Here is a 23,077-nt window from a genome sequence, read left to right as displayed (position 1 = left end):
CAATGACTGAGACTTTAAGAAATGCATTATGGTTTAAGTATTCCTATTGCAATAGCCAGATGTATACACAACCCACTCAAAATTAGTTGGTGTGGTGACAGTTCATTTGTGACATGCTGTTTGTAAACAGATGCTACTTAAGTTACTTGCAACATAATCTCAACACATGTAAATATACCTTTACACTTATAGGACATTGTTTTATAATATAAACCCTTATATACAAACTCTGCAAGATGTGCATTGTGCTTATCTACAGATCATTACTACTGAGTTTTGTTTCCCAGTTGAAAGTGGGGAGGCCAGATGGGCCTGTAGTCTTTGTCATGCTATAGTGTCACAGAGCAAACACCTGTGCCAGTACCTGTCATTTTCCAGATCAGATGCTGCCCAAGTGCTCTATGTATACATACAAAATGACGTTAGGCCCACCAGGTTTTCCCAGAACCAAGGGGGAAGTTCTGACTACAACCCTGCCAGACAAACTGCCGCAGCATTTCCCAGCTGCTTCCTCACGCCAGAGTCAGAGGTCTTGGCACCAAGATGAGCTGAAGACTAAGAAGGCATCCACCACCCCCACTCCCACCCGAGTCTTGTCCACAGAAAGCTCTTCCCAGACTCACACCTAGGAACGGGGTGTCCGGGGGCCTACAGCGTGGGCCTGGGGGTCTTCCCTGATCCGTTTTTCAAACTACACCCGGAGTCAACGTCTCTCCTGAGACTTTTTAGGGATTTTCAGATGAGCCGCAGGGCTAAACCAGCTCAGCTAGGCTGCAGGGGCCCAGCTTCCCCCAGACAGTGAATTAGAGCCTGGTGAGTCCAAAAGAGAGTCCAGCTTTCACCCGGGAACAGACTCTGGGAAGATGTCCCAGCCCCAAAGGGAGGGTTTGGACTCCCAAACCAGTCCCCTAACCTGGCACCAGGTCTCACCCCGCCGCAACCACTCCATTCAAGGGCAGAGGAGTCACAGATTTCACCAGCAAGCCTGGCCATCGGAGGGCTCCAACACGTCTCCCTCTGCTCCCTGCCAGGACAGACCCCCACTGCCACCCCACCTCGGCAGGCATTCTGTGCCCGCGAGTCAGGCTCTGCTCTGGGAACTGCCAGTGGAGAGGTGGCACCAGGGCAGGGAGAGATGAGGGGCACAGCAGATCCATGGGGCTTCGGAGCCTTTGTCAAGGGGCTGGTACTGCTCCCAGGCTGTTATCAGCCCTCAAGAGTACGGGCGCTCCCTGGGTGGGGCTTCTGCTGCCCCAGTGCCCAAGGGTAATGACATCAGGCAGACAGTGTGCTGAAGCCTCTGTTACTGGCTTAAGCCAAGGGACTCACTCCCTGTGCATTCTCTGGGTCTGCTTAGCATGAGTCCTTGAGGAGCAACGAAGTCAGAAGTTCAGGTCCCAGCCTCACCATGACCTCAGAGAGCCCTCAAGCCCTGCAGGCCTCAGTTTTCCCGTCTGTGAAATGAGAGAGTTACACAAGATTGAATCAAAGGGTTTTTGCCCTGAGTGTGTTCTTTTGTTCCTTTGTGTACATGCCAGATCCTTGTGTTCCATACATGAATGGCTCTCGAGGACACCCATGTAACCACGTCCTGGGACGCATACTTGAGGAATCATGTGTTTGTGCTGGGGGAGGGACACCCCAGAACAATATCCTCCCCCATCCCCTCTCAATAGGAGGAAGCCACCGGCTTCCTCCCTTTCCTGCCTCCTGCCTCCTGCGTGCTGGCAAGGCTGAGGACCACGCGGAGAAGAGGGGAGGGGAAACAGTCCAACAGTCCCCAGGTCTGTCCTTATCACAACCCTCCCCCACCTCAAGTGACCCCAGTCCAGGACCTTCCAGGCCACACCCATCCCCAGCCTTGTAGGGGCCGGACTAGGGGGGCCCAGAGGCCCAGAAGCAGGATAAGTCCTCCCCACCCCTCTCCCCGGCCCGCCTCCCACCCAAGCTAACTCATTTCCTCTTCCTCCCCAATACCAACACACACTGACAGCACAGGCTGAGCAGCCAGACCCAGAGTGACTGACCGTGGGCCCCGCTTGTCCCGGCTGGCCTGGTCAGCCCCCCCGGATTATGGTCTGGCTGGGGCCCCCTTTGCTGCTCCCCATCTTCTTCCTGGCTTCTCATGTTGGTAAGTCTGCCCTGAACCTCCCCCCACCCAACCTCCAAAGCCCTGACTCCCCCCGAGAAAACCCTATCATCACTGCCATCACTTTCCTCTGCACCCTGATCCGCTAGAAAGTGGGATGAGGGCCTGGAAAACCCAGGCAGGCACCAGGGATTGGGGGAGGGGAGCAGCCATTGACTGTGTTGGAGGTGAACATCAGTGGGGAGCAGCAGGGCCTCTGGGCCCGTGAAGCTTTCCGTGGGTACTCACATGGTCAGTGTGTGGGACTCACTCAATTATTCATTTATCAAGCATTTATCAAGCACCAACAATATTCCAGGAGCTGTGCTAAGGGAGAGGCCGCTAGATCTGTACAACAGATTAAATGGTGCGGACCTCCTATGGCTGTTACTGGGTTTAAAGGAGGTAATTTACACAGAGCACTTGGTAAGAGCTTCTGAATAAGCGGTAGCCGATTCCTTCAGTGTGGTGCCCAAAGAGGATTAGAACACAAAGGCCGCCTAGAGTGGTTCATGGTCTAGTGGGGGACACGGGACACCAGGTGAGCGCTGAACAGATAGACACAGAGGAGCACCGAGGAGTCAGCTTACTCTGCTTCAGGGTAGGAGATGAAAAGCGATTCAGAAAGACTTCACTAAGAGGGGTGGTCTTCATTCCAGGCAGCCAGAACAATAGATGCAAGTCTCAGAGGCGGGGAAGTGCACAGGAGAGAGGGTTCCTGGAGGGAACGCAGCAGGAGGGGCAGTGTGAGCAGCGGAGGGCTCAAGAGCAAGCATTGCATCCTGAGGGCAATGGGGAGCCATGGAAGGTTGTAGGCCAGAGAGTCACAAGGTCTTAGAGGGATCACTTCGGAGGATGAGCTGAGGAAGGAGGAGTGTGGCTGTCAGGATGGTCCAGGGGAGTAAGGATGAGGGTTAACAAGGGCGGGCTTGGGGATGGGGATGAAGCCAAGAGGCTTTGAGGAAATAGAACTTTGTGACTAATTGGGGCAGCCAGAGTGGTGCTCCAAGGTGTAGACTTTTAGAGTCAGACAACCGGGGTCTGCCAGTTACTCGTCGTATGACCTTGGGCAAGTTATTTCTCTGAGCCTTAATTTGCCAGCTATAAAATTGGGGTGATAACACCCACCTCCCAGGAGAGTTGGGATGATAACATGAGAGAACATAAGTAAAGTACCTGGCATATCACTGACCTCCAATAAACATTAATTATTATGACAGCAGGAGTATGAGATGACTCCAAAGCTTGTATCTCAGGCGGGTTTTGCCGTCTGCCGAGGCAGGGAGCCCAGAGTGGAGCAGGTTTGGGAAGAGCTGATGGAAAGCAGGCCCGAGCTGAGAGGCCATCCAGGGGTTATTGACTCAGAAGTGATAGTGAAAGCCCAGGGAGGGGATGAGCTTGCTAGAGGAAGCATCGAGAATAATTAACATGACCCTCCTCTGTGGATGGAAAGACATCAACTTCTGGAGGGTGTGAGGACCCAAAGGAAAACAGGTGCTCGGCACAGGACAGGCAGTCAGCTTCATTTACTCATGGCAGCCTCTCAAAGAATAGCCATTGATAAGTGAAGTAGCACTTAAACCAACTAACCACTTGGCAGTGAACAGGCAGGGACAGAGTAGGAGGGGCTCGGGAAGGTGTGGGTCCCGGGGCTGAGGAGGCTGGCAGGGCTCAGCCAGGCCTGGACTCCAGCTCTACTTGGTCCCTCCTGACTCCTGCCTCACACTGTGTGCCCCAGCCTTTCATTCCACACCTTTACTCAGGCTGTGCCCGATGCCTAGAATGCCCTTCCTACCACTGACCTCTCCCTGTCCTCATTCTGAACCCTCACCGTACCCTGCTCAGCTCTAAGACCCTCAAGCTGTATCTCCCAGGAGACACCTGTTCATCCCCTGCCTCCCGCATGCTGGGTTAGGCATCCCTTCTCTGTGCTCCCCACACAGTGCCCTGCATTTGACGGGTAGGTCCATGTCTGTCTCCCCATGGGGCCCAGAGCTCTTTGGAAGGCAAAGACCAAGGCCCACCTCGTGTCTGTGTGTGTTTCAGCCCCAACTCTGCTCTAGGGTCTGCCCTCCCTGCTTCTGGCCTTTTGCTGGGCCCAGAGCTCTCTTCCTTTCTGCCCCATAACCAGCTGGCTGCAGAACCCAGCCTCTCCCACCTTCAATCCCAGCACAACAAACAGGTCCAGATTTCTGGAGTGATGGGGAGGGGTCCCTCCAAGACACTTCTGATCTCCAGGGCTCTCCTAGCCGGCACTCGGCGCGGGGAGGTGGGGCGGGTGGGCGGGGGAGGGCAGGGAGAGCGGCTCCCCTTTGCAGAGCAGCTGTAGAGACAGGTCAGGAAAGGGGACTGCCGGGAATAGAGGAAATGGAGACGGGGCGCATAGATCATTCTTTCTTTCCGAAGGCTGGGCTGTAAAGGGAAGCCATCTGGCAGGAGAAGGGAGGGGATGGGGAAGCCAGAGAAGGGGCTTTGTTTTTGTTTTTGTTCTTTTAGGATGAAGAGACTTGAAGGAAAGGGGCCAGTGCACCGGGAAGGGGACTGGGACAGGAAGGGACGGGGGTGGACGTGCCTGATAAAGTTCAGTGCCTGGGGGGCGGGCGGGGAGAGGGGGGGAGAGGAGGGGAGGAGAGGGGAGAGGCTGGGAGGAGAGGGGCAAGAGGGGGAGGGCGGGGCAGGGGTGAGGGCGGGGCCCTGCCAGATACGGAGCCCTGTATCCCGGTCCAGGCGCTGCGGTGGACCTGACGCTGCTGGCCGACCTGCGCCTGACCGAGCCCCAGCGCTTCTTCCTGACCTGCGTGTCCGGGGAGGCGGGGGCGGGCAGGGGCTCGGACGCCTGGGGGCCCCCGCTGCTGCTGGAGAAGGACGACCGCATCGTGCGCACACCCCGGCCCTGGCAGCCCCTGCACCTGGCCCGCAATGGCTCGCGCCAGGTGACGCTGCGCGGCTTCTCGCAGCCCTCCGACCTGGTGGGCGTCTTCTCCTGCGTGGGCGGCGCGGGGGCGCGGCGCACGCGCGTCCTCTACGTGCACAACAGCCCAGGAGGTGAGTCCGGCCGCCGGCGGGGAGAAGGGGCAGGAGGGGCTGCCCTTGACCCCTGACCCCGCCCTCCATCCGCCTCGCAGCCCACCTGCTCCCGGACAAGGTCACACACACGGTGAATAAGGGCGACACGGCAGTACTTTCCGCGTGGGTGCGCAAGGAGAAGCAGACAGATGTGATCTGGAAGAGCAACGGTGAGAGGGGCATCTGAACCGGGTGGGCAGGTAAACCCATAGCTCTGACACCCCAGCACCTCCATGGCCCTCAGTGTTCCCAGTTTTGGCCCCTGACACAGCACCTGTTACCCCCACTGGCCAACCTCCGGGGCGCCCCCTCTCTCCTGCACCAGGTCCATGGGAAGCACCTGCATCCAACTCATCTCTAGCTGTGAGATGTCCTCCTACTTCGCCCAGAGGACCAGCAGCCTCGTGGTCAGCTACCTCCTTCCCTGTCACCCCCAAATTAGCACTATGTTAACCCCTCACGTTGGACTCTCCTCTGAGAGTTAGCAGGTGCTGTCACATTAGCCCGTCTGGCAGGGAGCAGCAGTCCCCATGCTGAAGAAGAGAACGGGTAACAAAGTCCCAGAACAGGCAGGGGAAGTTTGGCCTCTTCCAGAGATTTGTCAAGACATGTGCAGGGGCCTGGGCAGGCCTGGGGATCTCAGCCCAGGCCTGCCCCCACCCTGGCCCTGTCAGGCCCTCTGGGCACCCCATAGAAGGAAGCAGTTTTCCTGTGTGGCCCCAAAGATTCCTGCCTCAGCTCTCACACCCACAGCCCTTTGGCTGACTCATGTGTCCCTGGGCTCCTGAGGGAGGAGGACCCTTCTCTTGGGCCAAGGGGTTTGCCTCCTGAGCTCCAGGCCCCCGAACTGATGAGAGATGTGGAGAGTCAGGTAGACCTGCGTTCCCTAGAATCTCTGTTCCATCCTGAGCAAAGAGGCAAGAAGGGGTGGGGCAGGGACAAGGACCCTGATATTAGGATCCACACGTCCTGGAGGGAGAGGCTCCTGGGAACTAGCTGCACGAAGAAGAGGGGAAGAACATTCCAGGAGGAGGATTTATAAGAGCAAAGGCAGGAAGCTGTGAGATACCACAGTGTTTCTAGAAGAGATACAAGCAATTCAGGAATTCAGGAATGTTAGGAGTCAAGCAGGATGTGGAGAGGTATGGGCTACACAGTGGCCAAACTGGTGAAAAAGATTTGCTAAGGAGTCGGATGTTGTCTTGAGGGCAGTGGAGAACTCTGGAAGAGCTTAAACAGGGGAGCTACTGCGCAATCTATTGGAGAAAAATCTCACTGGCTGCTGAGTGAAGGACGGACAGGAAAGGGGGGAGACTGGAGGCAGAGAGACTGCTTGGAAGGCTGTGGGAGGCTGGGAGCAGGGTGGTGGCAGTGCACGTGGAGAGGAATGGGCAGCTTTAGGAGACGAGGGGGAGATTGAACCGGACTTGGTGATTTACTGAGTGGTTGGTGGAGCATGGAAAAGAGGATGCTTCCCAGCTTTCTGGCTTGGGTCCAGACACTCGCTGGTGCCTCTTCCCCCAGGTCTGCTCACTCTGCCTGGCGCACGTTGATGTGACTCAAGCCGAGGTGGGCAGAGGGAGGGAACACCAGCTCTTGTGTGATGCTGAGGCCCCTGACCCGTTTATGCCCCCAGGATCCTACTTCTACACCCTGGACTGGCACGAGGCCCAGGAAGGGCAGTTTTTGCTGCAGCTCCCAAGCGTGCAGCCGTCATCAAGCGGCATCTACAGTGCCACCTACCTGGAAGCCAGCCCACTGGGCAGCGCCTTCTTTCGACTCATCGTGCGGGGTCAGGAGCAGAGGGCAGAGGTGGTGGGTGGTGTGGGAGGCTGGGAGCCCTATGGTACTTCCTGTGGACCCCCTTCATCCTCTGGTCCCCCAGGGCTGCCCCAGTCCTCAGCAGCAGTGGTCCAGTGGGTGAGGGTCAGCTGCTGAAAGCACATTCCTGCAGGTTGTGAGGCAGGGCACTGGGGACAAGACTGTACCAAGGAATGCCCGGGCTGCCTGCATGGAGGTGTCTGCCACGACCAGGACGGCGAGTGTGTGTGCCCCCCTGGATTCACTGGGACCCGCTGTGAGCAGGGTAAGAAGGAGGGGGGCACTAGGACCTGGGCAGGAGAGGATGCCTGGCTGGGGGAAGACTCTCAAACCATGGGCATGGACCTTGGAGCGTGAACATGCCAAGTAGGTCTTGAACCCTGGGGCCCAGCAGAGGCCCCTACACCCACATGCCCTCTTTCTAGCCTGCAGAGAGGGCCGTTTTGGGCAGAGCTGCCAGGAACAGTGCCCAGGCACATCAGGCTGCCGAGGCCTCACCTTCTGCCTCCCGGACCCCTATGGCTGTTCTTGTGGATCTGGCTGGAGAGGAAGCCAGTGCCAGGAAGGTACGGACTAACCCACCCTCCGTGCTCCCTGACCCAGGCAGTCGGCTACAAGCCCGGCCCCAGCCCTTCACTCTGGCCCTGACTTGCACACCAAGACCTCCATGGTCCCCGCTCACTTGGCCAGTGCCCTCTCTACCCAGCCTGTCATTACCCAGGTCCCAACCGGCCCTTGTTGCCCCCTGACCTGTGCCCCTCTAACCACACCCCCTCTGTTCCCAGCCTGTGCCCCAGGTCATTTTGGGGCTGACTGCCACCTCCAGTGCCAGTGTCAGAACGGCGGCACCTGTGACCGCTTCAGCGGCTGCGTCTGCCCCTCCGGGTGGCATGGAGTGCACTGTGAGAAGTCAGGTACGAGCACGGGGGGCTCTGAGGTCCCTCGGAACAGGTCAGCCTTCACCAGACGCATCTCCCTGGCTCAAAGCCCTGCCCTCAGGGAGCTCATGGTCTGGAAGTTCTCACCGCCAGCCCACATCATCCATACAGGGATGGGCAGCACCCCAGAGTGGGTGGGAGCCCAGAGCAGGCCCTGACCAGCCTGAGAGAGTCAGGGAGGGCTTCTGGGAAGAGGTGCGATCTGAGATGGGATATGAAGGACAAGAGAAAGATGGCTGGAGAGAGAGCAGGGCAACTTCCGGGGGATTGAGGACTCAGGCTCAGGTACCAGGACAGTGGCGTGAGGGGAGGCTCCGGGAGTGATCAGAGGAGGTCAAATCTTGGGGCCTTTGAATGACAGGCTATAGGATTTGCACTTAATGTGAGAGGCCAGCAGGGAATTGTTGAAGAGGCACAGGGCTCTCAGGTTTGTGTTTGAGAGAGGACACTGGCTGCTGGGTGGGGAGTGGAAGCAGGAGAGCCTGGAAGACCTGTCGCAGGGCCCAGAAACGATGGAGGCCTGAACCAGCGTTCCGGCTGTGAGGCTGGAAAGGGGTCTGGTCTCCGTGTGGGAGGGTATGAGGAGGCGGAGGGTGCAGGAGGTAGACTCAGGGGCAGTCAGAGGTGGGCGTGAGGGCCCTGGAGGAGTTGCACAGGACTTTGCTGGCTTTCAGGCCTGGGTGACTGGGCTGCTGGCGGTACCTCCGCTAAGATGCAGGACTCCGGAGGAGGGGCGCTGTGGCAGTCACGTATCTGCCCTTGCAGGGCCTCCAGGATGCGTGTCCCCTCTCTCCCCAGACCGGATCCCCCAGATCCTGGACATGGTTTCAGAACTGGAGTTCAACTTAGAGACGACACCCCGGATCAACTGTGCCGCCGCGGGGAACCCCTTCCCAGTCCGGGGCAGCGTGGAGCTCCGCAAGCCGGACGGCATGGTCCTCCTGGTCAGCCCCATGACCCCGGCCCAGGGCCCCTGCCCCTCCAGACCCCTGACCCCTCGGGGCTTTCTGCGGGCTCGGCCCACCGGCCTGACCACAGCTCAAATGGGGTCAGGCTGATTGTTGAGGGACCACCACCCAGGCTCTGTCCCCTCATCAGCCTGGACGAGCACACTTGTATCTGCCACATGGCACACATTCTCTGTGGTCTGTCCCCTTCCCCTATCTCTCTCAGTCCACCAAGGCCATTGTGGAGCCAGATAGGACCACAGCCGAGTTCGAGGTGCCCCGCTTGGCTCTTGGGGACAGTGGGCTCTGGGAGTGCCGCGTGTCCACGTCTGGTGGCCAAGACAGCCGACGCTTCAGGGTCAACGTCAAAGGTCAGTGATGTCCTAGCTGATGCTGCTCAGACTGGGCATCGTAGCAGGAAGGGCAAGGGCATCTAAGGCCACAGCCCAGCACCAGAGAGAGAAGAGGGCTTGTCGTCAACCTGTGGCCTGGGCAGGGCATTGTCCAGGCTGGAGCACAGCTCAGTCCCATCTGGAAAGGGCATCCCATGCCCCAGAAATGGGACACCCTGCAGCCTTGCCCAGGGTGATGCTTCCCCTCTCTACCTCCCCCAAACCCCGGCCCACAGACACACAGTGCCTTTCACTCCACCTCTGGGATGCTGCATCCCCCCACCCCCCAACCAGGAGTCACACCACAGGGCACTCATTGCTAGGACAGGGGAGTGCCTGGGGCTGTGGAGCTCAGAGGGTGACCTGCTTCATTTCCAAAGGTGCTTGCTGGTGAGTAAGGAGGTAGCTGCCAGCGCCCAGGATCACTCAGAGCAGAGCACCCACACCCCGGTATAGGTGTCCCTCACCTTCTCCAGCACCATAAGCCTCAGACATTCACAGCCCCTGCCGCCCCTTGGCTCCTCTTTCCCTGTGCTCCTGACCCCGCCCTCCCCTGACATAAGCCCAGACCTCTTGCTCATCTTCCTCTTTCTCACTGTCAGACTCTGCTTCCCATTCTCTCTCCACTACTCTGCCACCCCCTCTACCACCCCGGTGCCCCACCTCCAGCCTTTCTCTTCTCACTCTCCCCAGGCTTTGGGCCCAGACAACTTGGCTTTGAATCTTCACTACAAACTCTAGCTCCATAATCTAAGCAAGTTACTTATCTCCTCATAGCTTGTTTCTCTCTCTGTGAAATGAGGATATCAGTGCTCCCTTGATAGGGTTGCTGTAAAGATTAAATTAGATGATGCTTTTAAGCATTTAGCACAGTGCCTGACACAGGGTATGTGCTCAATGTATGTTGACATTTATTGTTATTATTAGTTAAAATGTCAACTATTCCTAAGATTTCAACTGTTCCCTAGCAACTCCCAGATATGATCTGCAGCCTGGACCCCTTTCCTGGGCCCCAGACCCAATTGGCGGGACCTCTGTGTAGTGGAGGTCTGGTTCTGAAGTCAGCATGGAAGTTACCTGGTGCATGACTCAAGGGCCCACTTTTTTTTTTTTTTTTTTTATTAGCACCTTTAATTATTATTTATTTATTTTGGGGGCTGTGTTGGGTCTTCGTTTCTGTGCGAGGGCTTCCTCTAGCTGCGGCAAACGGGGGCCACTCTTCATTGCGGTGCGCAGGCCTCTCACTATCGCGGCCTCTCTTGTTGCGGAGCACAGGCTCCAGACGCGCAGGCTCAGTAGTTGTGGCTCACGGGCCTAGTTGCTCCGCGGCATTTGGGATCTTCCCAGACCAGGGCTTGAACCCGTGTCCCCTGCATTAGCAGGCAGATTCTCAACCACTGCGCCACCAGGGAAGCCCCAAGGGCCCACTTTCTCTCCAGCCGCCTCCACATCTAACCCCACATGTGAGCCACAGGCCCAGGGGCTCCATAGGATCCAAACTGGACCTTTCTCTCCCTCCAGACCAGCACTTCCTCCTGACATACTTCTTCCTGCCTGACCCCACTGTTCCCTCCCACCCCCTCAGCCACACCCCTGCACCTTCCTTGACCCTCCCCCATTCCCCCATCCATCCATCCATCCATCCATTCTTAGAAAATCCGTCTGGAAAATGTTTGAAAGAGGCAAGGGAACCAGTTAAGGCATTAATGCAATAATCCGGAGAGAAAAGCTAAGGCAGAAAGAGCAGTGACCATGGGGTGAGGAAACTGAGCAGGGGCACAAAAGCTGCTTGGAGCAGGATGGGCTGATTTTAGGTGGCCTGGTCAGATAGACCCTGTTCAGACCCTGGCTCCGTGTCTTTAAGCAAGTTGTTCCATGTCTCTGAGCCTCAGTTTCTTCATTCATAACATAGGGGTGATGAGCCCTGCCTGAAGGCACTTGTCAGGATTAGAGACCATGCACGTGAAGCATCCGGGTAGAGCAGGTGCTTCATCACCTGCTACTTTTTTTTTTTTAATTAAGAGAGTGATGGATGATGGGGGGAGGGGCAGAGAGTAGGGTGACACTGCCTTGGGTTTCAGGTCCCTCCGTCTGCACCTACCTTGCATGGGCAGAGTGCCCTCCCCCAAACCCCTGTCCAGCCATGCCACTCCCTCACTTCACATCTTTTGGGACATCCTCATGTCCTTATTGCCGAGTCCCTGCACCCTGAGCTGTCCTCCCTGGGCCCTGGACACTCTGGTCATCTGTTGAACTTGGTCTCTCCCCAGCCCAGGGGGTCCCCAGATCTAAACCGAAAGCCAGAGTTGTCTTTGATGCCCAGAAGACAGAGTCTGCTCCTATTTCCAACAACGGGGGGTGCTGTCTGGGCCATGCCTTACCCCGAGTCTCCTGGCAGTGCCCCCGGTGCCCCTGACTGCCCCTCGGCTCCTGGCCAAGCAGAGCCGCCAGCTCGTGGTCTCCCCTCTGGTCTCCTTCTCCGGGGACGGGCCCATCGCCTCTGTACGGCTGCACTACCGGCCCCAGGACAGCACCATGGCCTGGTCCACCATCGTGGGTGAGCGGGGCGAGAGCAGGGGGTGGGGAGGGGGGTGGCTGGGGAAGGACGGGACGTCAGGCAGTGATGAGGGGAAAAGGGGGATGGAAAGGGAGGGAGAAGTGTGTGGAGAAGAGAAGGACTGAAGGGAGAGTGGTGGCTTCTGGAAGGGGTTGGGACTGAATAGTGTGTGCTGCACACCCCACCCCCAGTGGACCCCAGTGAGAACGTGACGTTAATGAATCTGAGGCCGAAGACGGGATACAGTGTCCGCGTGCAGCTGAGCCGGCCAGGGGAAGGTGGGGAGGGGGCCTGGGGGCCTCCCACCCTCATGACCACAGACTGTCCTGGTGAGAGGCCAAGAGTTATCCCTTTCCGCCCCCCAGGGGTTACTGTCCTATGCACTCAGGGTTGTCATGGCTTGTCCACCCTGGGGGTCCCTGCCTTTCCCACTGGAGGTTGTCCCCTGGGGATCAGTATCCCGTCCGGCCCCAGGAACCCACCGGACAGTTCTGACCCCCGACCTCTGGCCCCAGAGCCCTTGTTGCAGCCGTGGCTGGAGGGCTGGCATGTGGAGGGCCCCGACCGGTTGCGAGTGAGCTGGTCCTTACCCTCGGTGCCGGGGCCACTGGTGGGCGATGGTTTCCTGCTGCGCCTGTGGGACGGGGCCCGGGGACAGGAGCGGCGGGAGAACGTCTCGTCCCCCCAGGCCCGCACCGCCCTCCTGACCGGACTCACACCTGGCACCCACTACCAGCTGGACGTGCGACTCTACCACTGTACCCTCCTGGGCCCAGCCTCACCCGCTGCTCGTGTGCTTCTGCCCCCCAGCGGTACGCTGGGGAGGGGGTGATGGGCTCAAGACGAGGGAGGACATGGGACGCAGGGAACACAGGAGACCCAAAAGGACATGGGAGGTTATAGGAGCCTGGATGGACATGCAGAGAGCATTGAACGTGAAAACATGGGCATAGGGAGGACCCAGGATGTGAGGCAGACACAAGCACAGGGAGAACATGACACAGGGAAGGATACAGGGTACCAGGAGGACATGGGACTTGGTGGGAACACAGGGTGTGGGGGGACATGGGGAGGACCTACGACACTGGGAGGGTCTGGGCCACCAGGAAGACTTGGCATGTAAGGAGAACCAGGGGCAGCAGAAGCTCAGGAGTGAAGGAAGCTGCAGGGAGAGGGATTCAGCCCAGGAAGGAAGGAGGAGGTTGGCGGGGTGGCTCCCATTCTGGGGCTTGCGGAGCTGGAGACACAGCTAGAGTGGATCTGTCTGACCCCACAGCCACACAGCCCAGTCCCATCTGAGCCCTGCCTTCTCACCCCCGTGTCCGCAGGGCCCCCAGCCCCCCGACACCTCCACGCCCAGGCCCTTTCAGACTCCGAGATCCAGCTGGTGTGGCAGCGCCCAGAGGCTCCAGCTGGGCCTATATCCAAGTACATTGTGGAGGTGCAGGTGGCTGAGGGCTCAGGAGACCCGCTGTGGATGGACGTGGACAGGCCCGAGGAGACAAGCACCGTCGTCCGCGGCCTCAACGCCAGCACGCGCTACTTCTTCCGTGTGCGGGCCAGCGTCCAGGGCCCCGGTGACTGGAGCAACATGGTAGAAGAGTCCACCCTAAGCAACGGTGAGAGGGCGGGGCCCAAGAGGACTCCTGGGCCACAGGATCAGTCTCAATGCTCTCTCCTTCCAAGTGATCCCCTGCCTTGGAGCTAGGGCATCCTAGGCCCCCTCCCAACAAATGACACAAGCCCTGGCACTGGGGACCCTGACCCTTCCCTTCCTATGACCCATTGTCCTAGTGCTGGAAAAATCATGTCATTCCAGACCCATTGGTCCTAGGCCTGATATACCTGCTCCCTCCCTGGAACTGGGATCTCTGACCTCTCCCTCTGTGTGACCCCATGGTGGCCTCTGGGTTCCCTGACCCAGGCGTCCCTATGATCTGCCCCTCTTATTGGATCCAGGGCTGCAGAGTGAGGGCCCGGTCCAAGAGGTCCAGGCAGCTGAAGAGGGTCTGGATCAACAGCTGGTCCTGGCTGTGGTGGGCTCTGTGTCTGCCACCTGCCTCACCATCCTGGCTGCCCTCTTAACCCTGGCGTGCATCCGCAGAAGCTGCCTGCATCGCAGACGCACCTTCACCTACCAGTCGGGATCGGTCAGTCACCTGTACCCTTCTCAGGGCACATGTGTGCAGACCTTGTGTATATACGTTCCTACCTATACACACATGAGTATTTGTACATTGCGAGTGTGTGTGTGTGTGCGCGCGCACATGGGTGTTTGTGTCATAGGTATAAGACTACACTCAACAACGTGCAAGGGTGCAATACTTATCAATAATTTTCTCTATTTCTCTAGAAGTGAACTCAACTCACAGCCCATTTATATTCGTGGTGACATGTTTAATATCCCCAGTTCAGAATCACTCAGTTATGTCCATGTTGCACCACGGTCAATTAAGGATTCTCCCCCTTCTCACGAGGGGTGATGGAAGCCTGGGAAGCCTGGTGATAACGTAGGGAATGCCTGGGCTCCGTGCCGGCCTCTGTCCGGGCAGGCCGTCCCGCACTTGGGTACCAGCCTGCACCTGCACGCGTCTGTGACTCATGTCCTCAGCCCTTCTGTAGCCTCCTTCCTGCCGGCGGGGCACTCGTGCTGTGAGTTCCTCGTCCCAACCTCCATCCTTGCAAATCCCAGGACCTCCCTGGGGAGACATAAGAACTCCAAGGGGCTTCCCTGTGCCCTGCAGAAGGCAACGTATTCTATGGCCCTCAGACCCGTTGCTGCAGACCCTCCTACAGCTGTTGAGCTGGGCCTGCAGCCTCACCTGTCACTCCTGGAGACAGGAAGCACAGGCCTCCACTCTTCTTGGCTTCCCTGTAAACCTGGCTGAGCTTTCTGTCCTGCCTATGCCCCTCCAGCCAGCAGGCCCACACCGAGGGGCTGGGGGTGGGGGTGGGGTGCTGGCTCCTCTTCGGGGACAAGGCATCACCTCATCTTGTCACCTCCTCCCATCTCTCTGTCCTCTGGGATCTTCCCCACTGTTGTCACTTATGATCTGAACTCTGACCTTGGTCCTCTGTGCCTGGGCTCTTGATATTTACAGCCAAGCTTTGGCATTTCAAAAAAACAAAAACAAAAAACTTCTCTCTCAAGGGCTGATCCTTGTGATAGAAAGCTTAGTGTCCGAGGCTATTGTCTCTGCCATGCCTTTAGAAAACTCCCTTCAGAGATTCAATCAGCCTCTTTGTTCCAGGCTGCATTGGCCTCCTTCTGAGGTCAGTGTGTGCAGAAAGCGGCCCTGGCTGTGGCAGGGGAGGGTCACGGGTACGAATGTGGAGGGAAGGAGGAGGAAAGCAGCCTTAAATGGGTATAGCACCCTGACATATATATCAAGATGTACCCCTGCTACATGCACCTGCGTGCGCGTATGCGTGCGTGTATGCATGAGCGCGTGTGCCAGGCGTGAGTGCACGTGTGCGTCCCTGTGAGTGCCCCCATCTGTACGTGCCTGTGTCCCTCTGCTTGTGCTCCTGCCTGAGCACATGTCCACGTGTAGCTCTCATGGATGCCCTGCATACGGGCCACCACTAGAACGTGTGTGTGCATGCTGGTGTGTGCCTTCAGCTCTCCATGTTTTGTGTGAATCCATGTGACCTGTGTCCTCAGCCCTCTCCCATCAAGCTGGGCTGCAGCTCACGTAGGGACCACACCCACCACCAGGTCTGTCTTAACCCTTCTTTTGGTTCTCATATTGGCAGCGCCCATGGTCCTGTTCAGCGGTTCCCTCTTCCTGCTATCAGCCCTGCGCAGGTGGCCCAGCTCCTGCTTGGCTGGGGGGAGTGGATGTTCCCTTTTTTGTGCTCTTTCTATCCTCAGGTCCCGGGGTGATTTGAGAGCTATGGGTGGCTGCCAAGTGGGTGGACAGGGGTAATCTCTGCTTCCACTGCTGTGGAGAAGAAAACCCATCCACTGGCTCCCAGCAGCTCAGGGCTTAGCATGGAGTAGGTGCGCAGTAAATGTACCCTAGCCCACTGCCCAGGGCTGGAATCCCCTCCAGAGCATCCTTGGTGACAAAAAAAAAAAACTGGTTGTGGGATTAGCACAATAAGGGGAAGCTCATTACACCCCATCACAGTTCATTCCAATTCCTTTCAGTTTTAAATGTTAGGAGTATCATCCTTCCATCGACTCATGCCGTGGCTTCTAGCAATTTTACCCACTCCTTGTTCCTCCAGAGCCCCACACACCTGATCCCCAGGTGGCGGCCTCTGCATTTCTCTCCTTGGACATCTGTCCACCCAACAGCCCACCTATGGCTCCATCTCATATGATTCTGTCTCAGTATGTGTCCTGTGTCTGACTGTGCCTGGCTGGCCACCAGGGTGCCCTCTGTCTAGTCTCTGTCCATTTGTCTAACCACTCTTTGTCTGCCTATCTGTGCATCTTGCTGCCCCTGTCTCTCGTGTGGACTGTCTGCCCACTTGTCCCATCCTATGAAGGGTGAGGAGACCATCCTGCAGTTCAGCTCGGGCACCTTGACACTGACCCGGCGGCCAAAACCACAGCCCGAGCCCCTGAATTACCCAGTGCTGGAATGGGAGGACATCACCTTTGAGGATCTCATTGGGGAGGGGAACTTCGGCCAGGTCATCCGGGCTATGATCAAGAAGGACGGACTCAAGATGAACGCAGCCATCAAGATGCTGAAAGGTCTGCTGCGAGTGACTCCCGCCCAAGCCCTGACCCTCTCCTTTGTCCCACAATCCCAGGCCCCACCTGGCTTCCACCAGCAACTGACACCAGCCCTCACCAGCCCATACCCTTTCTCCAGGCTTATTTTCGGCAAAAGTGATATTGGATTCTTTACACAGAGTATGCCTCTGAAAATGACCATCGTGACTTCGCGGGAGAACTGGAAGTTCTGTGCAAATTGGGGCATCACCCCAACATCATCAACCTCTTGGGGGCCTGTGAGAACCGAGGTGAGCCCCCAACTCATCACCTACCCCTTCTTCCAAACCCCCATTATCAGCCATCACCTTCGCATCTGTAGCTTGTGGGAAGCTTCGGGACACCAAAACATCACTATTGGTTCTCCTTCGTGCACCAGGTTCCCTGTCTAGTACCATGGGGTGCCTGCTGCCACCCCAGGTTGCCTGAGTATAAACCACCACCCTGTATTCCTCACCTCCCAGGTTACTTGTATATCGCCATTGAATATGCCCCCTATGGGAACCTGCTCGATTTCCTGAGGAAGAGCCGGGTCCTGGAAACTGACCCAGCTTTTGCCCGAGAACATGGAACGGCCTCCACCCTCAGCTCCCGGCAGCTGCTGCGTTTTGCCAGTGATGCTGCCAATGGCATGCAGTACCTGAGTGAGAAGCAGGTGTGTGTGAGTGTGTGTTGGGGGAGGTGAGGGGAGACCATCGAGCGGACTTCAGGAGATTAAATCGGCAGGCTCTAATTGATGTGGGATTGAGGAATAAAGAGGGACGTGACCCCATCCTGTCCTGGATGAGTGGGTGAGAACACAGGGCGAGAAGCAGGTCTGAAAAAGGTGTTGCATTTGAAGCATCCGAGGGACATCATGGTGGAGGTGTTGGCTTAGCGGTTGTAGAAGCCAGCCTAAAACTCAGGAGGGAGGCCTGGGCCGGAGACGACAGTCTGGGAGCTGTCACTTCACAGATGGTGACACTGGTGGCCAGGGAGTGGGCGAGACTCACCAGGAGAGGCTGGAGGGTAGAACAGACAGGGGAGGCCCGAGCCCAAGTTCGAGGACACCCTGCTTGAATGAAAGGAGAGAGGGGACAGTTGCAGGGGGTGACCAGAGACTGAGGAGAGGCATTTTGAAGTTATTAAAGTTTTGAGTATCTTTGAAAGCAGAGGGGAAGGGACCAAGATAGAGGGAGGGGTGATGGAGAGAGGTCTCTGAGGAAGGTGGAGGGCCCAGTGGGGAGGATCTGGAACTCAAGGGATAGGTCACTCTGGGCAAGAGAAGGGCCTTTCCACGCTCATCAGTGCGGTGGGGGTCGGGGAGAGGTCAGGAAAGACGGGGTCAGGGAGCATGCAAAGAGGAGAAGGTGCAGTGTGGTCACTGGGGAAAAGCCCACCTTCATCCCAGGAGAGGGATACAGCCTGAACTTGGCCGTGGCCCAGGTCACAAGAAGGAAGGGATGACAGCCAGCACTGTGGTTCTTCTCAGGCAGGAGTTTCTGATCCAGGATGAGGCCTGGGTTGGGGGGCAGAAGAGTAAGGGGCTACTAAAGGCACGGAGGGGCCCACGAAGCCAGCCGCGGGGCCAGACCCCTCGCTGGCCCCGGAGTCTGGGGCTCACTCATCCGCCATCTTTTCTGACTTCTGACCGTGCCTGCAGTTCATCCACAGGGACCTGGCTGCCCGAAACGTGCTAGTCGGAGAGAACCTGGCCTCCAAGATTGCGGACTTCGGCCTTTCTCGGGGGGAAGAGGTTTATGTGAAGAAGACGATGGTAAGTCTCACTGGGTCCCCCTCTCAGGGCCGGGCCTGGCCCTGCCTCCCGGAACCTGCTGAACAGCCCCTTTCTCGTCACCTGACCCCTCAAACCCACTCTCTCCCAGGGGCGTCTCCCCGTGCGCTGGATGGCCATTGAGTCTCTGAACTACAGTGTCTATACCACCAAGAGCGATGTGTGAGTGTGGCGGGGAGGGGCGGGAGGGTCTGGTCCCCTGAGGATGCTTGTAGGTATAACCTGGACGCACCTCAGAGATGTCTCAGGTAGTCCAAGGCGTGACTTGGCCATCCCTACGGTGTGTTCCAGGTGTGACACAGGTGTGACACAGACATGTCTCAGGTATACCTTGGCCATGCCCGGCATCTTAGTGGGAAGGCGTGGGGCTAGCTGGAAGGAAGTTTCAACTTGGAAGGTGTGTCAGGAGTAGGATTGGAGTAGGGGTGGTTTAGGGCTACATTTGACTAAGAGACTGGAGGATGCCTTGGAGAGGCTTGGGGATGCTGGTGGATAACGCCTGGGTGAATGGAGAGATCACTCAGAGAATGTTCTCGCCTTCCTCTCTGAAGGGCAGGTCATCCCCACCCGAGGACCTAACCAGAGCATGACCCCCAAGACGCCCTCTCTGCGCTCCCTCCTCCAAATAGCCATCCTGGCACACCCCTGCCCTTCTCTCCAGGGAGCCTGGCCTGCCCAGCGCTCCAGCCCTTGCTCTGCCCCTTGCCCCAAGCCCTTTGGCCTGGCCTGCCCGGCTCACTATCCACCACACCACCACCCCTCTGATCACTACTTGCCTACTTCCTGCTTCTGCCCCAAGACCCCTGAGATTCCCTCCCCCCAACTAGAACTTCCACCCTGGCCTCAGCCACCTCTAACCTGCACAGCTGTTGTTACAATATAAGAGGCAGTTAAGAGCAAGGGCTTTGGAGCGAGACTGCCAGGGTTTGAATCCCAGCTCTGCCACTTACTAGCTGTGTGGCCTTGGGTGAGCTAGCTAAGCTCTCAGTGCCTCTGTGTCTCCATCTGTAAAATGGGGATAATAATTGTACCTATACCATAAGGTTGGTGTGAGGGTTAAATGAATTAACATATACGTTAAATGATCAGTGCCTCGCCTATGGTAAGTGCACAGTAAAAATGTTAGCTATGATTACATTAAGCTTGGGAGGCTGTGAAGGAGTTTCAGTTGCAGAGACAACAGCTGGCCAAGGCCAGACCCTTGCAAAGTAGATACACACAGGGGCTGGGAGGGGCTGCACGCCTGGGGTAGGTAGACACTAAGCTGCTGGGCCCCGGGGCCTAGAAGGTAACTAAGTACTTCCTCCTCATTTCAGTTGGTCCTTTGGGGTCCTCCTGTGGGAGATCGTGAGCCTTGGTGAGTCCCTGACCCCTGTCCCCGAGAGGGGCCCCACCTTCTCCCTACCCCACCCCCACCCTCCCTCCTGGGCCCTGGGCTGAGAGAGCGTTGCCCCTCCCACAGGGGGCACCCCGTACTGCGGCATGACGTGTGCCGAGCTCTACGAGAAGCTGCCGCAGGGCTACCGCATGGAGCAGCCTCGCAACTGTGACGATGAAGTGTGAGTCCCCTCAGCCTTGAGCCCCGGGAACCCCGTCACCCCAGCAGGCCCTGACCCTCACCTCAGCGATCCCCCACCTGCAGCTACGAGCTGATGCGGCAGTGCTGGCGGGACCGTCCGTACGAGCGACCCCCCTTTGCCCAGATCGCGCTGCAGCTGGGCCGAATGCTGGAAGCCAGGAAGGTGAGGAGACTGGGGGGACGGGGGCTGGTCTCGCAGAGCTCACAGGGGTGCCCTCTCATAGGAGCCAGAGAGCAGCAGCCTCTGTGTCCCTGTCCCCACCACTAGCTGCACCACAGCTAGGCCAGGCCCTGGGATGCAGCCCCCCTTTCCAGCTCTCACTGGATTGGACACTAAGCCCTTCTAAACTCTTCCAAGGCCACTGATTAGCCTCAGCAGCAAGTCCTTGTCCCAGGTCCCAGGTCCCAGACTCCCTGCCTGTCCTCTGCTGGGGCCATCAGCCCACTCTCATCAGGGACACCTCACCTGGCACAGAGTCAGAGTGGAATCATGGATGGTTAGCTCACCAAATGGATGGAGGATGAATGAATGACCCAGTAACTGAATGAATGAATGAATAGAATTAGTGGATGGATGATACAATAATCATTCAAATAAACACGTAATTAAATAACTGAATCTAGTAAGCATATAAATAAATGAATTATCAAATAAATATAAGTGAAGAAATGCATCAAAATGAGTAACGTGAAGAGTTTGTCATATGAATTAATTAATGACTAAGTAGTTAAAGGAATTATTAAACTATCTTAAGAATGAAGGAATAATCAAATAACCAGAAAAATGGGTAAATCATCAAAAATAGCCTTATAAATAGATGAATAAGTAAATGAATGGATGAATGCATTAGCAATCAATTCATCAGATAAGGGCATGAAAAAACTCCTATCGAACAATTGTGTCAAGGGTCTCTCACGTGAGCCCCCAGCTGTAGTCTGATGACCTTGCTGCTCTGGGCTGGTGAGGACCACCCTTGGCCATGGGGTCATCTTGAGTCTCCAGAACAAATCCGTGTCACTTCAAATACCCCAACCACATGGACGTCAAGGACCTCCAGGGCAGGCACGCCCCCATCCCTGGCCCCCACTAAAGCTTGCTCTGCTCCCCAGGCCTACGTGAACATGTCGCTGTTTGAGAACTTCACGTATGCGGGCATCGACGCTACAGCTGAGGAGGCCTGAGCTGCCATCCGGCCAGAACGTGGCTCTGCTGGCCAGAGCAAACTCGGCTCTTCAACCTGTGACTTCTGACCCTTGTCGCCTGAGCTGCCTCAAGGAATTGTTTTTTAACTTAAGGAAGAGAAAAGGGGATCCAGGGATGGGGTGGGCTTGGGGGGGGTGGGTCCTCATCCTTTGCAGTTGCTCCCAGTGCCTCCTGAATCACTGACGGCTACCCTCACGTCCTTCGTTCTAGTTCAGCTGCTCTACGTTTGTGCTCTTCTGTTCCCTGCCCTCAAACCCCTGCTTCAGCCCCTCCACTCAAGCCAGCACTCACACCACTAACATGCCCTGCTCAGCTGCGCCCCACTCCCAGCCTTGTAATCCGGAAAAATAAATGCTCTGAGAAGCTCCATCCGATGTCTACCTTTTACTGCTGGTCAATCCCAGGGAAAAGTTAAGCCAAAGAGGGAGAAACTGGACTTTCCAGGAAAAGAAATGCTATCCCTGGTTACACTGTCATTATTCCAAGCCCTCTACGGGGGTTGCCTCTCCATGATGGGAGATGTTCTTGAAGACCCATTTTATACATACACTGCTCCCACATCTCCGTCATAATGAGAAGTCCAATTCTCCCCTGGTCTCTTCCCAGCTTTCCAGCCTCTATCACCAATATGTCTCCCTAGGTAGCTGCCAGCCTAGGATTCTTTGCTCTGTCCAAACAGTCCCTCCCAGGATCGGCTCTAGGCCAGCCTCAGCTCAAACTGACACCTCAGCACCGGACAGATTCTGGCCTGTCTTGAGCTCCCATTTTCCTTATGTCTCTAGGCGGCCTTCCCTGGCTTGGTACTGCCCGGCTTGTGGGCCCCAAAGGAAGAAAGCAGAGGTCACTTCCAACTTCAGCCAGCCACGGTAGGATTCCTTGGCCTTCCTCAGAGTCTCTAAGTGTGTGGGGAGGTGATCCCTGTACTGAAAGCTAGTCCCAAATCACTACCCCATGCTGTGTGGCCTTAGGTTTGCCCATCCTTTTGATTTGTCACTGCTGGCCTCAGATTTCTCTCCCACTGGTCCTTAAGAAACAAGACTTGTCTTGCTTCTCACATTTTTTCAGTGAATCAGATAAAATCGAAGAAGACATAAAGATAGGATGATATTGTGGTTAAGAGCACAGATACTGGAATCACACAGACCCATGTCCAAGTCCCTGCTATATCACTTACTATCTGTGTGACCTTGGTCAACTCACTTAACCTCTCTGAGCTTCAGTTTTCTCCTCTGAAAAATGAAGTTAGTAACAGCTACCTCACTGCTGTTAGCGCTAAATAACATTACACAGGGACATTTTTCACAACTATGACCTTGGACATAGTGTCCAGCAAGTGTCAGCTGATAATCACTATACACAAATGCAGGAAGTTGGGGAAGGGAGTGATTATCAGAATCTGTATTCCAAAAAGACTTGAGTGGATAGAGAGTGGAGCTGAATTTAAGAAGAAGAAATTAACTGGAGTAAAGGGGAGGCTATGCATGCTAGGGGAGATGGGATTTGCTAGAATGAAATTCCATTTCAGATCTACTGCAGGGATATTTCCAGGTCTTGGATGTGGGGATTAAAAAGTTATCTCTGGTAGGGACCAATATATAAACAAAGATGCCCCTGTGGGGTGACAGATATGTAAACAAACAATAAAATACAGTGGTGTATGCTATAAGAGAGGGAGACGGGACCTGTGGGACACATAGAAAGGAGATGCAGTCGGGAAAGCTTTTCTAGGGAAAGTAACATTTTAATATGGGCCATGAAAAAGAAGCAGGAGCTTGACAGAAGAAAACACCTGGCAGAGGAAACAGCACCTGTGACATGTGGTATGTTCAGGAGCTGCAAAGAATTCCCTGTGTCTGGAACAAAGGGAGAACATAGCTCCATGAGGGTAATGACCGCAGAGATGTGACAGGGGCCAGCCCGTACTGAACCTTATAGGCAATAT

The 23,077-nt window shown here is 56.4% G+C and overlaps 1 protein-coding gene across 3 annotated transcripts; it reads left to right on the top strand.

The window, feature by feature from the left end:
• Nucleotides 1-1,957: 1,957 nt before the first annotated feature.
• Nucleotides 1,958-21,504, top strand: TIE1 (tyrosine kinase with immunoglobulin like and EGF like domains 1). 3 transcript variants are annotated; one of them, XM_061184362.1, is made up of 24 exons: nt 1,959-2,131; nt 4,856-5,173; nt 5,254-5,364; nt 6,831-6,986; nt 7,149-7,280; nt 7,441-7,581; nt 7,801-7,929; nt 8,752-8,897; nt 9,127-9,271; nt 11,691-11,849; nt 12,041-12,178; nt 12,365-12,661; nt 13,178-13,468; nt 13,809-13,999; nt 16,347-16,557; nt 16,719-16,829; nt 17,043-17,233; nt 18,221-18,334; nt 18,444-18,514; nt 18,644-18,676; nt 19,669-19,709; nt 19,815-19,911; nt 19,995-20,094; nt 21,042-21,504. In XM_061184362.1, the coding sequence occupies exons 1-24, from the start codon at nt 2,074-2,076 to the stop codon at nt 21,111-21,113; spliced, it is 3,453 nt and encodes a 1,150-aa protein (XP_061040345.1). In that variant the 5' UTR covers nt 1,959-2,073; the 3' UTR covers nt 21,114-21,504. The 3 variants fall into 3 exon arrangements, with proteins under 3 accessions (XP_061040344.1, XP_061040345.1, XP_061040346.1); XM_061184363.1 differs by lacking the exon at nt 18,644-18,676; XM_061184361.1 differs by lacking the exon at nt 18,644-18,676 and having other exon boundaries at nt 1,958-2,131; nt 12,041-12,661.
• Nucleotides 21,505-23,077: the final 1,573 nt, after the last annotated feature.

This window comes from Eubalaena glacialis, chromosome 3, assembly GCF_028564815.1.
Source record: "Eubalaena glacialis isolate mEubGla1 chromosome 3, mEubGla1.1.hap2.+ XY, whole genome shotgun sequence".
Taxonomy (NCBI): Eukaryota; Metazoa; Chordata; class Mammalia; order Artiodactyla; family Balaenidae; genus Eubalaena; species Eubalaena glacialis.
The sequence above is the reverse complement of the archived record's forward strand: the minus strand, read 5'-3'. Positions and strand labels throughout refer to the sequence as shown.